General features: G+C 37.2%; 1 protein-coding gene and 1 long non-coding RNA gene across 6 annotated transcripts in view; one reads left to right on the top strand and one right to left on the bottom strand.

The window, feature by feature from the left end:
- The window catches only part of LOC144294887 (uncharacterized), a 58822-nt gene that overhangs the window by 6275 nt on the left and 35511 nt on the right, over window positions 1-17036 (bottom strand). For all 5 annotated transcript variants that reach the window (XR_013362257.1, XR_013362255.1, XR_013362256.1 and 2 more), the window contains one exon: window positions 5600-5737. This is a non-coding gene — a long non-coding RNA (uncharacterized LOC144294887). The remainder of the gene's footprint in view (window positions 1-5599; window positions 5738-17036) is intronic.
- Window positions 1-17036, top strand: part of PGM2L1 (phosphoglucomutase 2 like 1) — a 55190-nt gene that overhangs the window by 20975 nt on the left and 17179 nt on the right. Inside the window, exons 2-5 of the mRNA XM_077866970.1 lie at window positions 1766-1933; window positions 5585-5691; window positions 6421-6505; window positions 10762-10845. Of these exons, the coding sequence (XP_077723096.1) occupies window positions 1766-1933; window positions 5585-5691; window positions 6421-6505; window positions 10762-10845 (444 nt within the window). The remainder of the gene's footprint in view (window positions 1-1765; window positions 1934-5584; window positions 5692-6420; window positions 6506-10761; window positions 10846-17036) is intronic.

Genomic DNA, 17036 nt, shown 5'->3' with positions numbered 1-17036 from the left:
TCTTATACTTGTTTTTCAATGTTAGCCCTCTTCTTTTTTTAAAAAAAAGATTTTATGTATTTATTAACGAGAGAGAGAGAGACAGAGAGAGACAGAGGGAGAAGCAGGCTCCAGTAGGGAGCCTGACATGGGACTCAATCCTGGGTCTCCAAGATTAGGCCCTGGACTGAAGGCGGCACTAAACCGCTGAGCCACCTGGGCTTGTTAGCCCTCTTCAAGTCTCTTTGACCTCTGTATCAAGTCTGGTCATATATTAGACATTGAAATAATATATAGTTGCCCAGGTAATCTTATTGTTTAGATTCTTAATAGCTATTCATATTTTGGGACACCTGGTGTCAGTTGGTTAAGTGTCTGCCTTCGGCTCAGGTCATGATCTCCCTACTTAGCAGGGAGCCTGCTTCTCCCTCCCCTTCTGCCCCTCTGCTCATGCCCCTACCAAATAAATAAATAAAATCTTAAAAAAAAATAGCTATGCATATTTTTATGTAGCCCATGTATTTGTTAGTGTGTGCCATTTATAAAATGGAGATTCTTTGAATCAAGGTTTTATGTGTCTGTATATATATGTATATATATAAATATATATGTTGTATAGTTTATCCATTTTTAGCAGATTACAATTTCAGTTAATCAGAATGCTCATGGCTTCTCATTAGTTTGTGGCATTACTCCGGTTACTTTAATTCCATTATAACCAGAAAACCTTTTTGTTTAAATTATTTATTAATATGTTTTTATTTCTTTGCAAGTACAGATATGCTCTATTTGTACTTTGGGGTTTTGTTTTTTTTGTACTTTGCAAGTACAAATATGCACCTATTAGGTGCCTTGGTTTATCATTCCGAATATTCTGAATATTCATTCATCATTGTATAGGCTATAAATGTAGAAGATCTAAGTTGTTAGTATGGACTAAATCCATACTATACATAGCATGGAAGGGAGTTGTGGTTTACTTTATTTTCATAATATTTGACTCTTACTCTTGAAAAGAAAATACTGGAAAATTTCATTCAAATTTTATTCTAATTATAATTGTATTTCTATTTTAAGTTTGCTATTTGTTTGTGAAGTCCTATATCAGTCAGGGCATCTTTGAGCTTTATGAAAATAAGGTAAAGGATGTGATAATAAAACACAGAATCCTAAAATATAGATGTTAGTGTGTCCTGCTTCGCAAGCCAAGTTTGGACTGAATTTTCATTCTCATTCTTAACTAAATCCACATTTAACATCTAAGACCTTTTTATGATCACCTTTACTGTAGATACACTGAATGGTTTCCTGTGACTTTAAAGAGCAGGAAGGCTTATCTGGTCATTTTGAATGGCAGAGATTTAGGAAGCAGTTGGTAGGCATGTGTTGAATGGCTTTTACCCAATAACTTCCATATTTCTTTTAAGACTTAATATAGACTCCAATTTAATTAATGTTATTTTTTGACTAGGAGGCTTATTTTGGATCCACAGCTCTTAAGTTTATCAATTTGACAATTTGTTAAAAAATTCTTGAATATTGTTACAAAAAATGCTATGACAATTAGAGATATGTAAATCCGACTTCAGTAAGGGCTTGGCTCCTTGGGGGACTCAGTGAATGGCTGGTATTGTTTTACTATACATACTAAGATTGACCAGTAGCACTGTGGAATTTATAGTTTGTCTAGAACCTTGTGATATATGCATACTTAGCTGGCTCCTCAGATGGGCTTCACATTAGGAATCTGCTTATGATCCTGATTAATCTGAATACTTTTTTATAGAATCCGAAAACAAAAGAGCAGATTGAAAATCTGTTACGGAATGGGATGAACAAGGAACTGCGAGATCGTCTTTGTTGCCGAATGACTTTTGGGACTGCAGGACTTCGTTCTGCTATGGGGGCAGGATTTTGCTATATTAATGACCTTACGGTAATACAGTCAACACAGGTAAGTATTACAAAGTATTATATATATACTTTTTCTCACTGTATTTTTTGGCTTTATAAATTAGGTAGTGCCTTTCTAAAAAAAAACCACAAACTTATATCTAGGAAGGTACTTATAAATAAAAAATGTGGGATAAATGCTGACCTTTGGTCTTGCACAACATTTATCTTAGAAGTCATTTGTGTATCTTCAAGGTCATAGACTAATTTTTTGATTAAGAGTTCTTTTGGCTACCATTGTCAAACTCTTGACAATGTTACTTTGCATTTGCAATCAGGAAATGGATATTGACATTTCCAATTAATACAGAGAAACAAAGATAGAAAAAAAGAATTACTCATTTTGGCATATAGCCATTGATAAAGGTTAACCAGAGTATTTGCAAATTTTCGTTGAAAATATTTCCTTTTAATGTGGTTTTCCATATCCATTTGAGAATTCTTTAAGACAGTGTATGATATATGATTTGTTTCTCCCCATTTTTATAAAACTTTCTCTAGAAGCAAATTACTTCTTTTTTAGTGAATCATTCTCACAGCTTTAAGGAACTACACTTGAGGCTAAAACACATTTAGCATATACTAAAAATAGTTCTGGGCTAGAGAACTGCTCAGTAGATACAATTCTAATCAATACTGCCAAACAGTAAATCATTTTTAGCCTCGTTGTAAAAGAATTCTCAAAGGCAAAGGCTAATGCAGGGGATGAGGAAGAAGTGATGACAAAATGATTAAATGGGTAGGATATGTGCCACTTCCTGCACCTCTGTCCCCTTACTTTTCCTCATCCAGAGATATATCAGCTTACTCTTTTTAATAAATTGGTTTCCTCATAAGCTTTCATTTTAAATGAAGATCCTTGACTTTACAAAAAGGGTTGGAGGAGTGTTTGAAAATCAGTTTCTGTGGAAGTGTAAATTTTTTACTGGACTTGAAATTCCATGTGTGAAATGGAAAAGCCTAATGGAATCTGATTCTTTTACCCTAACCCTTTTCAGAATCTAGGAATAGGGGTTTTAAGATTCGATAAATTTTTATACCAGAGAATAATAGGAAGTTCTGTGAGATTTTAAGATAGCATCATCATTAGAAATAAATTAGTGAAACTAACCAATTAGTGGGCTAGGTTAAGCATGCGTGCATGCACACATACACATACACACACACTCATTGGGAGTGTAACTGGAGTACAGGAGTGCAAGAGCACCTGGCTCTGAGGGTCCTAAGTAGACCAGGTTTGGCCACTTGCCACTGACAAAATCCAAAGGCAGAGACAAGTGGTGGTGAAACAAGAAAGGAATTTATGAGGCCAACACTAGGAAGGCAGTGGACTTACCATCTCAAAGACTGTCTCCAAAGTGCTGAAAAATCTTTGAAGCTTATATAAGGAAAATGTGGGACAAAAGTAGGAGTATGTGCAGGTGGGCAGTAAAGATCAAACTGATTATTTTCTTGGGGTCACTCATGCAGGGTCTTGTTGACATTATTATTTGAGGGATAGGTGGTTTTGGTTCCGTCACAGGATGCTTTGCCAGCCAAGTCTTTTGCCTGATTTTAAGAGATAAGCTGGAAAGAAGAGCTTAATCAAATAGAGTATACAGACTGAGGCCAAAATGGAGGTAGTTGAAACCCTCTTTCAGAAGTTGGTTGGAAAGAATAATTATACTTGAAAGAGTCATGAAAAAAACAGGTTCAAAAGTCACTAGGGCCTCATTTGGCGCTGCCACATTGTTTCTTAGCAGTGTCGCCATAGGGTAGGTCTTCAATAAATTAGAATAACATAGTTTTAGTTGAATGAATGGCCTTGGGCAGGTTGTTAAGTGGAGCTTCAATCTTACTCTGTCTCCTCTTTCTTTGAAGAGATGTTGAAAGATGGACAAAAATAGAAAAAATATCTACATTCCTTCCCTTTGAGGTCGTAAGGACTAAATGTGGCAACATTTGTGAAAGTAGTTTTAAACAACTATAACAATATAAAGTGTTATTTTTAGAGATGAAAGAACTTATTAAGGTTAGCAAATCATTCATAGGATAGTTAAATGGTTTTAGTTTATCACTGTGATGGGTTTTTTTGTTTTGTTTTTTTAATTTTTATTTATTTATGATAGTCACACAGAGAGAGAGAGAGAGGCAGAGACACAGGCAGAGGGAGAAGCAGGCTCCATGCATCGGGAGCCCGATGTGGGATTCGATTCCGGATCTCCAGGATCGCGCCCTGGGCCAAAGGCAGGCGCCAAACCGCTGCGCCACCCAGGGATCCCTCACTGTGATGTTTTAAATATTAAATATTTCATTTCTTTTTTGGTCACCATTAACTGCAAATTTCCTAGTTCATGAAGTTTTCTTTCTGTGAGATTTTAAAACTAAGGAATTACTAATGGGATCAGCAATCTTAAGAAATGCTCTAATAGGGGGACGCCTGGGTGGCTAAGCGGTTGAGCGCCTGCCTTGGGCTCAGGGTATGATTCCAGATACAGAATCGCGTCCCACACTGGGCTCCATGTGGGAAGCCTTCTCCTCCCTCTGCCTGTGTCTCGGCTTCTCTCTCTCTCTCTCTCTGTGTCTCATGAATTTATAAAATAAAATCTTAAAGAAAAAAAAATGTTCTAATGGGGCATTGGCTGGCTCAGTCAGTAAAATGTGCAATTCTTTTCTTTTTTTTTTTTTTTATTTGTTTATGATAGTCACAGAGAGAGAGAGGGAGAGAAAGAGAGAGAGAGAGGCAGAGACACAGGCAGAGGGAGAAGCAGGCTCCATGCACCGGGAACCCGACGTGGGATTTGATCCTGATGGCGCCCTGGGCCAAAGGCAGGCGCCAAACCGCTGCGCCACCCAGGGATCCCTAAAATGTGCAGTTCTTGATCTCTGGGCTGTGAGTTCCAAGCCCCATGTTGGGTGTAGAGATTACTTAAAATCTTTAAAAAGGTAAAGAAAGAAGAAAAAAAAGAAAAGAAAAGAAAAGAAAAGAAAAGAAGAAAGAAAAGTTCTTTTTCTTAGTATTTATTTATTCATGAGACACAGAGAGAGAGAGGCAGAGACACAGGCAGAGGGAGAAGCAGGCTCCATGCAGGGAGCCCGACATGGGACTGGATTCCGGGTCCCCAGGATCACGCCCCAGCCGAAGGCGGTGCTAAACCACTGAGCCACCCGGGCTGCCCAAGAAAGGTCCTAATGAAGGTTAATGTTGCTGATTAAAAATGTTTCTCAAAAAAAAAAAAAAATGTTTCTCATAAGTAGCTCAAATCTTTTTGGTTGGCTTCAGTCTTATGATTTAGCAGAGCCTAAAATGATCAAGATTCTGTTCTCTGTAGCCTTAAGGCAAGAAACATTTTCTTTTGGTTCTTCTAACGATTTTTTTAAACATACTCACTCTCTGTCCCTTCTTTTTTCCCTAATGTTTTATATCATAATGGCTTTTATAGTTACATAATTGATATTTCTGTGATAGAAAATGTATCTGAAACTTGAGGAAATAAATGTTTGTCATCTCATATTTGAAGACTGTTCCCATACTGGTATATATGAGCATAAAGGCGGAAGCCAGTTTCCTATGAACCAGTAAGTGGCACACTACACATAAAAATAATAGATCTTAAGTTATGGAAAATGCAGGTATTAGTCAGAACTAATCTTTTGTGTTTATCTGCTTCAGGGAATGTACAAATACCTTGAAAGATGTTTCTCAGACTTCAAGCAGAGAGGCTTTGTTGTTGGGTATGACACCCGAGGTCAAGTAACTAGCAGCTGCAGCAGCCAGAGGTACAGTGTTAATTGTTTCAGAGATTAAGTTGGATTGGAGTAAAGCCTGAAAAAAAAATTAGGAGGATTTCTGAAATGGGAAACTGTCAAATAGAAATGTGATAACATGCTGATGTTTATTTTGGAGCTCAAATAGAAGCATTTTAAACCTTCTAGTATAACCTTTAGCTCTTACAGGCAGGATTAAAATTTTTAAATAGAGTTAGTATTTAGAATGACACCATCATAGCTTATGATTTTTATATTTTGGCAAAAACATTCAGTAGAAGTGATTATACAGCTTGTATTCTCTCATTATTCTCCTATTTAATTAGTTTTGGGGTATTTTCACACATAGATAATCATGAGATAGTGATACCTTTTTCAGGGGTTAATTAAGCATTTGTGTTTATCCAAGTCTCTTATTTCACTTTCCTCCATTCTTTCTTGCCTTTTTGGGGTTTTATTTCTTAGTAAAGGAGCCATCAAAAGATGAATGAGGAAAAAGGAAGAAATTAAAATATCAGTTCTATTTCTTATTAAGTTCCTTTTTAAAAAAATCTTACTTAATGTTTTTAAGTTGGAGCATGAAGCCTAAATAACCAGTGATTGTAAGAATTGGTTGTATTAGGCTACTATATATTCAGAATAATTACAATATGAAATATTTATGGAAGTTTGGGTTTTAAAATGTATGGTAAGCTAAAAACTAAGTGAAATCTCTCTCTCTCTCTCTCTCTCTTTTTTTAGACTTGCTAAACTCACTGCTGCAGTCTTACTGGCCAAAGATGTTCCTGTGTACCTTTTTTCAAGATATGTTCCTACACCTTTTGTAGTAAGTGTGCCATGTTATTGATTGTACAATTTGTTGCTCTTGAAAAGATTTCTTAATTCAACTGGAATTCACATCTTTGTCATGCTCGTAGTTCTCTATTAAGTGATATGAAGGACCAAAGAAGGAAAACAAATATTGCTCTGAGCTTATTTTCATTCAACAAGCATGTGCTGGCCCACCAAAGAATTTGATCTATAACAAGATAAGTCCACAGTAATGGTCTGATGTCCTAATACTCTTCTTTCAGAAACTGATTTATCAAGCAGATAAAAATGACTGAGGATAAATTTGAACACACTATTAACATGCTTGATCTGAGTGGGGGCGGTGTGTGAAAACCCTGTATTCAGTAATGGCAGGATATTCATTCTTACCAAGTAAGGCCACAAAGGAAATTTCAATAAATATCTGAGAACTGCTTATCAAGCCATGGTCCTGAACCCCAATGCAATGAGATTAGAGATAAGAAACTCACAAAACTCCATATATTTGGAATTTTAAAAACATAGTTATAAATAATTCCTGGATTAAGGAAGATATCATAATAAAGATTAGAAACTATAAGCAGTCCTTGCTTTGCATTGGAGTACAGGACTATAAAGACAACTACAAGCTGAAACCATGTACAGTGATCCTTAATAAACAATAGAGGGGCACCTGGGTGGCTCAGTTAAGTGTCTGCCTTCAGCTCAGATTGTGATCTCAGGGTCCTGGGGTCAAGCCCCACCTCAGGCTCCCTGCTCAGCGGGGAGTCTGCTTTTCCCTCTACCTCTGCCTGCTGCTCCCCCTGCTTGTATTCTCTCTCTCTTTCTGTGTCAAACGAATAAATAAAATCTTTAAAAAAAAATGGAAAAATTACAACTGTTCTGTGAACTTTAAAATTTTTTGTCAAAACATTAATACCCTCTTCTTGGTTAAAAATGTATAAGGAAAAGAAAAAAATAGTAAAATTGATGGTTATTTTAGTACACTCTAATTAAAACATTAAAAACATTGATAATAAAATATTTTATTTCTTGGAAAAAATTTATCAAGAGTATGAACAGTACAGGGGCATCTGGCTGGCTCAGTTGGAAAAGCATGTGACTCTTGATCTTGGTGTCATGAGTTTGAGCCCCATGTTGGGTATAGAGATTACTTAGGTAGATAGACTGTGTGTCTAGATAGACAGATTTAGGTAACCTACTTGGTAGGTAGATAAAGAGTATGAACAGTACTTACTTTTTGTTGTATAACTTAATATGAGTGAGCATCCTTTCTATCTATGTCTTGGTGAATTATCATGTTCCTAATAAGTTTCGATCAGCTTCCCATATTTTATCTGTTGTGCTTTCAATATTGTGATTTTTCTCTGAGAGTTCCTTTAATGTGAGCTTTGTTTGCCAATATCACTTCCCCTGGGACATCTTCATCCTTTTCATCACAACCACATTCCTTTTATATCCATATGTTCACTAAATTCATCGGGTTGCATGTCTAGAGTCTCTTGAATGACAGCAATGTCAACATTCCTAACTGTTTTTTTCTATAATTCCATTTATGTTTGATTCAAATTTCCCTTCCATTGTTGTTACTTTGTTTCTTTGCTGCACTCTCATATTTATTGGCCAGGTCTTTCTTTCAGTTATTCATTTTTGTACCCTATCATATTGATTTATCACCAGGAGTTAAGGAGGCAACACAACTACATGCTTTGCTGTCTGTTGAGAGCTGATAACAGATGCACATATCACTGACAGACTTTAACATAGTGATATGATTGGTCATTGATCATGATAGAGTTCTTATATACATACTATTTGTAGACTGAGGAACTAGCAAGTTTACACTTGATGCAGTTTCTCACAGTTAATATACTATGGTGACTGAAATTTAAATGTGTTGTTAGGAGACTGTGTTGTTGTTGACCGTGTTGTTGGATGTTATTTAGCTAACATGGTACCAGAAATTCATGTATCTTGAACTGTGCAAAACAAGGACTACCTATATTTGAAACTAAGCCATAATAAAAATAATAAATAGCAATAAGTATGGAATATAACTAAAGCCCTACTTCAAGGGAAATATATAGACTTAATGAACATATCAGAAAAAGGGAAGATGAAAAAATAATGAGCTAAAACCCTTTAACTGAGTATGTTATAACCAAAATAGACTTAATCTAAATAAAGTAAAAGAAAGAGAGGAGTGAAGTTCTGAAGAAAAAATAAATTAAATAGAAAATTTTAAAAAACAGGGCATGAATAAAAGCAAAAGTTGACTCTCTGAAGAGATTAATAAAAATAGACCATCCTTTGTCAAGGATGCTCAAGAAAGGGATCCCTGGGTGGCGCAGCGGTTTGGCGCCTGCCTTTGGCCCAGGGCGCGATCCTGGAGACCCGGAATCGAGTCCCACATCGGGCTCCTGGTGCATGGAGCCTGCTTCTCCCTCTGCCTGTGTCTCCGCCTCTCTCTCTCTCTCTGTGTGACTATCATAAATTTAAAAAAAAAAAAAAAAAAAAAAACTTAAAAAAAAAAAACATTAAAAAAAAAAAAAGGATGCTCAAGAAAAAAAGAGATAGACAAATTAAAAGGGAGCATAATATATACAGTAGAGATTAAGAAAACTACAGTATTTTGAACATTACGCAAATAAATATGAAAGCTTAGATGAAATGGCCAGTTTCCTACAATAATTGATACATCAAAACTGATAAGAAATAGAAAACCTAGGGGCACCTGGGTGGCTCAGTTGGTTAAGCATCTGCCTATGGTTCAAGTCATGATATTGGGGTCCTGGGATTGAGCCCTACATCAGGCTCCCTGATCTGTGAGGAGTCTGCTTCTCCCTCTCCCTCTGCCTCTGCCCCTCATTCATGCTTGCTTGCTCTGTCTCTCAAATAAATAAACAAAATATTTTTAAAAATAAATAGAAAACCTGAAGAGCATAATGAAACTCAACTGGAATTTTTTAAAAAGATTTTATTTATTTATTTGAAAGAGAGAGAACAAGCAGTGGGGAGGGAGAGAGAGAGAGAATCAGACTCCCTGGCTGGATCCTAGGACACCTGGATCATGGCCCAAGCCAAAGGCAGATGCTTAACTAACTGAGCCACCCAGGTGTCCCTCAAATGGAATTTTTAAAAAATCTTTTCAAATTAAAAATGGCAGGTCCAGATTATTTTATAGGCAAGTTTTCTCAAATACTTGAGGAATAGATGATGTCTCTATAAAATATTCTAGTGATTAATTGGAAATATATTGAGTGGCTCAAAGAATGGCAGGAATCACTAAATAATGAACTCTAATGGATACAGAAAACAGGAAGGGTCCAGAAATCTAGACCATATCTGTAGGATTCTGCTATTTGGTTTGCCAGTTCCAACTACCTTCAATTCCTGTGTGTTGGCCTTCCTCTCTCATTACAAATAGATTTGCTCTAATATATATGGAAGATATTTTTGGTGGTCCCAGATTTACACCCTTTATCACCATGAGTCAAAAAGGCAATTTTCCTGAACTAGCTGCAGAAGAAACATCTTGGGGAAGGACACTGACCGGGCTTTTATGAGCCAGTCTCTGAATCATATCATCAGGCAAATAATTTACTCTGGTCAGACCTGGATCTTGTGTTCATATCCCTATGGCCAGGAGGAGAAGAATCAGATGTGATGGTAAAAGGGGTAGGGGGAACATCCTAGGCTGACAAACGATAGCTACTACAGAGAACAAAGGAAATCCAACCTGGGAATTAACTTGGGGAAGAAGATGATGAGTTGACCTATATATGTTATAAAGGTCATGGAGTATATGTAAATATCTTCACACTGGAAGTCAGTAGAGCTATGTTCTACCTGTGAATCTTCTCCCTTATGATTTTCTAATGTGTAAAATATGATAGATTAGATGATTCCTAAACTAACTTCCAACACTAACATTTTTAAGATTATACTCACCACTCATATTACCAGAGTCTGGCATATAGGAGGTGTTCATTAAATATCTGTTAAATGAACAAAATAATAAGAAAGGTTTATAGGACTAAGGAAAATTAGGCTAGGAGGAAAAAACCATTCAGTCTAACAATTAGGTAGCTATTGGTGACCTAACAGATGACTTTAGTTAGATCCCACTCAGTGTGGAGTTGATTGTTAGTTAAAGTTTTAGGCTATTTATGTCTTAATGTCTTCTCCCGCTATTTAATCAAGGTTATTCTTATGTCAAATGTGTAAGTACCTGGAAAGCAAAATGGAATTATGGTGTTACTGTTTTTTCAGCCATATGCAGTCCAGGAGCTCAAAGCGGTTGCAGGTGTGATGATTACTGCTTCTCATAACCGCAAAGAAGACAATGGATACAAGGTAAACCTTGGTCTCCTAATTTTTGCTTATTTCTTAGTCCTTAATTTAAATAATATGCACCAGGCAGCCTGGGTGGCTCAGCGGTTTAGCACCGCCTTCAGCCCAGGGTATGGTCCTGGAGACCCGGGATCTAGTCCTACGATGGGCTCCCTGCATGGAGCCTGCTTCTCCTTCTGCCTGTGTTTCTTTCTTTCTTTCTTTTTTTTTTTTTTTTCTGCCTGTGTTTCTGCCTCTCTCTCTCGGTGTCTCTCATGAATGAATAAATAAAATCTTTAAAAAAAAAGATGAAAATAAATAAATAAATAACATGCGCAGAGTATATTCTCATCACTGAGGAGCAGGCTTAGATGTTGGGGACAGGAAGATAAAAACATGAGGACCAGCTCTCTAAGAATGTGTTTCCCTGGTGACCCTTATTACTTCTCAATGTGTACAACTATGAGCCAGAGAAACAGTACCTTGATCTGATGCTCTTTTCCCTGCAGTCTTCTACTGGGACGTACCATTGGCCAAAGGATCCATGTGATGTATCGGTCTCCAGGGCAGAAAGCGGGGTGGGGAAGGGTAAAGAGTGGCAAACAGAGGATACAGCACAATATTGAGCCAGTGTTAGAGGCTCCTGGCTGATGAGTGCATGACTTTATATTTGTTTCTCTTCTTGTGTGGGAGGTACACTGAGCTCTTTTTTTTTTTTTAACTGGGGACAAGAAGATTTAATACTAATTTAAGATTTTGGTCCTGGTTAGCTAAATGAGTAGTGTTACCACGCACAGAGGCAGAGAAGAAGCATGATGAATTCAGTTTGGGACATACTAAATTTGAGGCATTTGTGGGTCAACCAGGTAGCAACATCCTGTAAGCAATGGGATATATAGATCTGTTGTTTGGGGGAGAAATCTAGGCTGAAGTTACAGATTTTGGGTCCATCATACATATTAGAACATGTAAGCATATTTGGAAGTCTTTTACTTGGATAAGTGGCTCAGAGATAGTATATAGTAAAAAAACAGGCCCAAAAGGGATCCCTAGGGAATATCAACTTTAAGAGAAGGGAGAAAGAAGTGCTGGAGATATAGAAAGACCAGGAGAGATTAGTGCCATCAAAACCAAAGGGATAAGAAGAGAGTTGTAAGGAAAGAGAAGTCAACTGTCCAAGAGAGCTGAGACCCAGATCTCTCCTCTGAGCATCAGATCAGACTCCTAAATCCAGCGATGTACTTGATACCACTGGCATGTCTAACAGACATTTCAGAATTAGTGTCTCTAGAAGTCTTAATTCCCCCACAGCCTCTCACATACATGCCCAAATGTGTTCCTCCCCCATTCTTCCCTGTCTCTATAAATTGGCATTACCACCCACCCAAACAAAAACCAAAGATTATTCTTGATTACTCCTTTTCCTTAGCATCTAACATTTAAACTACTAACAGGTTTAACAGATTCTGCCTCTAAAATGTATGTTGAGGGATGCCTGGGTAGCTCAGCGGTTGGGCGTCTGCCTTCAGCTCAGGGCGTGATCCAGGGGTCCTGGGATCGAGTTCCACATCGGGCTCCCTGCAGGGAGTTTGCTTCTCCCTCTGCCTATGTCTCTGCCTCTCTCTCTCTCTCTCTCTCTCTGTGTCTCTCATGAATAAATAAATCTTTAAAAAAATAAAATAAAATGTATGTTGAATGTTTGCTTCTGCTCACTTCTTCTACCTCAACCATTCTAAAGCATTGTTATCCTCTGTCAGAGCTAGAGCATCCTAACTGCTCTCTTCCCTGCTCCCATTGTTCCCCCTAAAATCCATTTTCCACCAAGCAGCCAGATGATCTTTTAAAATATGAACAGATCATGTTACTTCCCTGCTTAAAATTCTCCAGTGACTTCTCACTCTCCAAATAAAATCCAAACTCTTTGGGGTTTACAGGACTGCCTCCTGCCTCATTTCATTCATTCCCCTCCTGTGCTCACTGCATTCTGGTCACACTGTCTCTTCTTTCTTCTCCTTTGTCCTCCATATACCAAACCCGTTCCCATCTCTGAGCCTTTGTAGATGGTCTTCCTTTGCTTTCATTGCTCTTCCTTAATCTTGCAGATTTGTTTATTTTCATCCTTCAGGTTCCTGCCCAGATGTTATTTCCTTGAAGAGATCTTCCCAGGCCTCCTTATCCAAAGTGGCTTCCCCCAATGACTTTCTCATCTTGTTTATTTCCTTCACAAATTTATCACCATCTCTGATTATCTGCTTACTTTAGGATGAATTGTTTCTTTTTCGACTTGTTTGACCTTCTCCAACCCCACTCCTCAGTACAAACTCATGGATGAAGGGACTTAGTCTTGTTTTGATATTCATTGCTGGCAAACATATTTGTCACATAAAGCCTCAAGGCCTTAAAGATTTTTTTTTCTTAAAATATAAGGTAAAAAGGATAAAAGTTAGTGTATAAAGTTAAATAGTAAAAAGTATCTCTCCCATTTCTCCCTCCTCCCACCCCATACCCCTTTTCAGAAGCAAATACTGTTTCTGGTATTAGTTTACCCCCAGTACATGTAATCACATATGTATTTGTCACTCCCACATTTTTTTTTCATAAGTGGTAGAGTACTATATGGAGTGTTCTGCACCTTGCTTTTTTCATGCAACAGCATGAAATAGTCTTAGAGATCATTCTCTCAATCAATCACTTGATAGGGAGATAGGTCTGCCTCATTCATCTTTAAAAATCTATATAAACGAATCCTGATTTATTTTTTTAAGATTTTATTTATTTAAAGAATACATGGTTATGGGGAGAGAGAGAGAATCTCAGGTAGACTCTGCACTGAGCGTGGAGCATGACATGGGGCTTGATCTCATGACTCTGAGATCATGGCCTGAGCTGAAATCAAGAGTTGAATGTTTAACCAACTGAGCCACCCAGGTTCCCCATAATCCTGATATATTTAACCAATCCTCTGTTGATGAACAGTTTGTTTCTGATCATCTGCTACTTATCAACAGTGCTACATAGAATATTATTCTACATATGTCTTCATCCATGTGTGCAAGTAGATTTATATAATCAGTATAGAATAGTAGTTAACACTATGGGTTGGGTTTAAAACCTGTCTGCCCCATTCAGAAGCTTTATTACCCTGTACAAGTTCATTTCCCTATGCTTTAGATTCCCCATCTGCAAACTAGGGAAAATAATAGAACCAAGGCCATAGAGTGAGAATAAGGATTAAAGGGATATTGCATGAAAAATGCCTAGTGCTCAATAAATTAGCTATTATACCTGCATTGTCCAACATGGTAGTCACTAGCCACCTGTGGCTATTGAACATTTAAAATATGACTAGTCTCGGGACACCTGGGTGATTCAGTGGTTGAGTGCTTATCTTCTGCCCAGGGTGTGATGATCCTGGAGTCCTGCATCGGGCTCCCTACATGGAGCCTACTCCTCCCTCTGCCTATGTCTCTGCCTCTCTCTGTGTCTCTCATGAATAAATAAAATCTTTTTAAAAATTAAAAATAAATAAAATAAAATATGAGTAGTCTAAACTGAGATGTGCTGAAAGTGTAAAATACACACCAGATTTCAAAGACTTAGTATGAAAAAGGAATGTACAATATTTCATTAATTTTGTATTGATTACATGTTAAAATGATAATATTTTGGATATATTGGGCTGTATGAAGTATATTACCATTAATCTTACCTGTTTCTTTTTGTCTTTCCCAATGTGGTTACTAGAAAATTTAAATTTATGTAAGTGGCTTGCATTTGTGGCGCACATATACTTCTGTGGCACTGTTGACTATAGAATAAATTTCTAGAAGTGAAACTTTTGAGTTAAAGACATATGAAAGAAAATTTATCATTCTGTATTCAAGGTGGTTGTACCAATTGATATTCTCACTAACGATGTATGAGAATCTTTATCCCATACCTTCCATATTATCATTTTGGTCTTTGCCAATCAGATCGATGAAAATGTTATGTTTAATCTGCACCTGTGTTATAACTAAGGTTGAGCATCTTTTCATTTATTTGCATGGTATTTTTTAAAGGTTTTATTTGAAAGAGAGAGAGAGAGAGAGAGAGCATGAGCAAGGAAAGGGGCAGAGAGAGAAGCAGACTCCCACTGAGCAGGGAGCCTGATGTAAGGCTCAATCCCTGGACTCCAGGATCATGACTTGAGTTGAAGGTAGACACCCAACCAACTGAGCCACCCAGCCATCCATATTTGCATGATATTTGTTTTCCCTTTCCTGAGAAGTATGTTGAAAGTTTTGTCCATTTTTCTCTTGGGCTCTTGCTCTTTTTCTTAGTGATTTGTGAGAACCCTTTATACATAAAAAGTGGCTCTTGGTTATCTGTTTTGCAGGTATTTTCCCCCCATGTTATCATTTGACTTTGACTTTATTTATATTTTTCCAATCATAGTATCATGATATGTTTTCCATTTGGGAAAAAAGTTATTTTGGCATTTTTATTGGTATCATATCTCATTTGTAGATTACTCTAAGAAGCCTCAATATTTTTATATTACTTATTGAGTCTCTTTATTCATGAATAGTATATATCTTTCTATTCTTTCAAAACTTCTATTATATACTCTAGTAACATTTTAAATATTTTTTTAATATTTAAAGCAGACTCCCTGCTGAGCAAAGAGCCTGATGCGGGGCTCAATTCCAGGACCCTGGGATCATGACCTGAGCCAAAGGCAGACGCTTAACTGACTGAACCACCCAGGCATCCTGTCCTTTTCATATATTTTTGAAAGATTTTATTTATTTTACAGAGAGAGAGAGCACAAGCAAGGGGAATAGGAGAGGGCGAAGCAGGCTCCCTGCTCAGCCCTATGCTGGGCTCTATGCCAGGATCCTGGGATCATAACCTGAGCTGAAGGCAGACACTTAACCAACTGAGGCACCCACGCACCTCCCCTTCATATTTCTTTTAAAGTTTATTCATGGGTATATTTTGTTGCATGGATTTTTCTTTTATTATATCAGATTGGGATACTTTCTGCAATAGGTTCAGAAAATCCACAAAAATGGTTAAGCTGATAGGAATTTATTTGTCACAAATAAAGTAAAGTCCACAGGTAGGTGGCTGCTAGCAGGGTTCTGTAGCTCAGTGTTGTTGGGCCTGGCATCTCTGCAGGGTTTTTTTTGGCCTTTCCTTCAAGTGTAAACCTCATATAATGGTTGTACCTCTAGGCATCACATCCATATACAAAGCAAGAAGAAATGAGCAAGGAGAAAGGCTAGAAGTTCTTTCTCATGTTTTATAAATTTTCATGGTAAATTTATAAATTTCATTTATAAGTTTTCCTGAAGGAACCTATGGATAGAATTTTTTTTTTTTTTGTGGCTTGGAATGTGGGAGCATCACTCGGAGCAGTGAAAGAAAATTTATCATTCTGTATTCAAGGTGGTTGTACCAATTGATAATCTCACTAACAATGTATGAGGATCTTTATCCTATACCTTCCATATTATCATTTTGGTCTTTGCCAATCAGATCGATGAAAATGTTATGTTTAATCTGCACCTGTGTTATAACTAAGGTTTAGCAGTGATTTAAAAATTTAAATTTTTAAATTTCTACAGGAACTAGAAGTTTCACTTACTGGGAGCAATTTCTGTGTTAACTGAGACCTCAGATTTGAAAGTTTGTAAAAACCTGTTGAATAGACATGCTTCCTTACACCTTTCTATACTAGTGGGCAGAACTTCTATTCTGTATTTCTACTGAAAGGGGGAACATCTTCAGGTCTCCAATTTCCTACCTTCTACATGGCATTGCAACCCAAAAACCGGAGAAGTGGACAGTTCCCAAACCCTAGGCAGTCACAGCATCAGCTCACAGCCTTAAATCACTTTGGTTTTCTTTTTTTCCCATTGCCTGAAGTTTTCCCTTTTCTTATGAACTAAGCTATGCATTTTAGGTAATGTTTTTCTGACATTAGCTCACATTTTAAGGTGTCTATAGAATGAGAATTTTTAGGTCATCTAGTCTACTATCTTGTTTGGCACAGAGCTTAGTACGTAGTCCATATATGTATTCTTCTTTCCTTCATTCAGGATGCAAAAGAGGGTAGTCCTGTCACATATATGGTTGAAGTCAGTATAGATATTCTCTAAGCAGAGTCCCTTCTAACTTTGAGATCCTATGAATTATAGAAATACATTTTCTTGCTTTTTTTTGTTAAC

This window comes from Canis aureus, chromosome 23 (genome assembly GCF_053574225.1).
Source record: "Canis aureus isolate CA01 chromosome 23, VMU_Caureus_v.1.0, whole genome shotgun sequence".
NCBI lineage: Eukaryota > Metazoa > Chordata > Mammalia > Carnivora > Canidae > Canis > Canis aureus.
The sequence above is the reverse complement of the archived record's forward strand: the minus strand, read 5'-3'. Positions and strand labels throughout refer to the sequence as shown.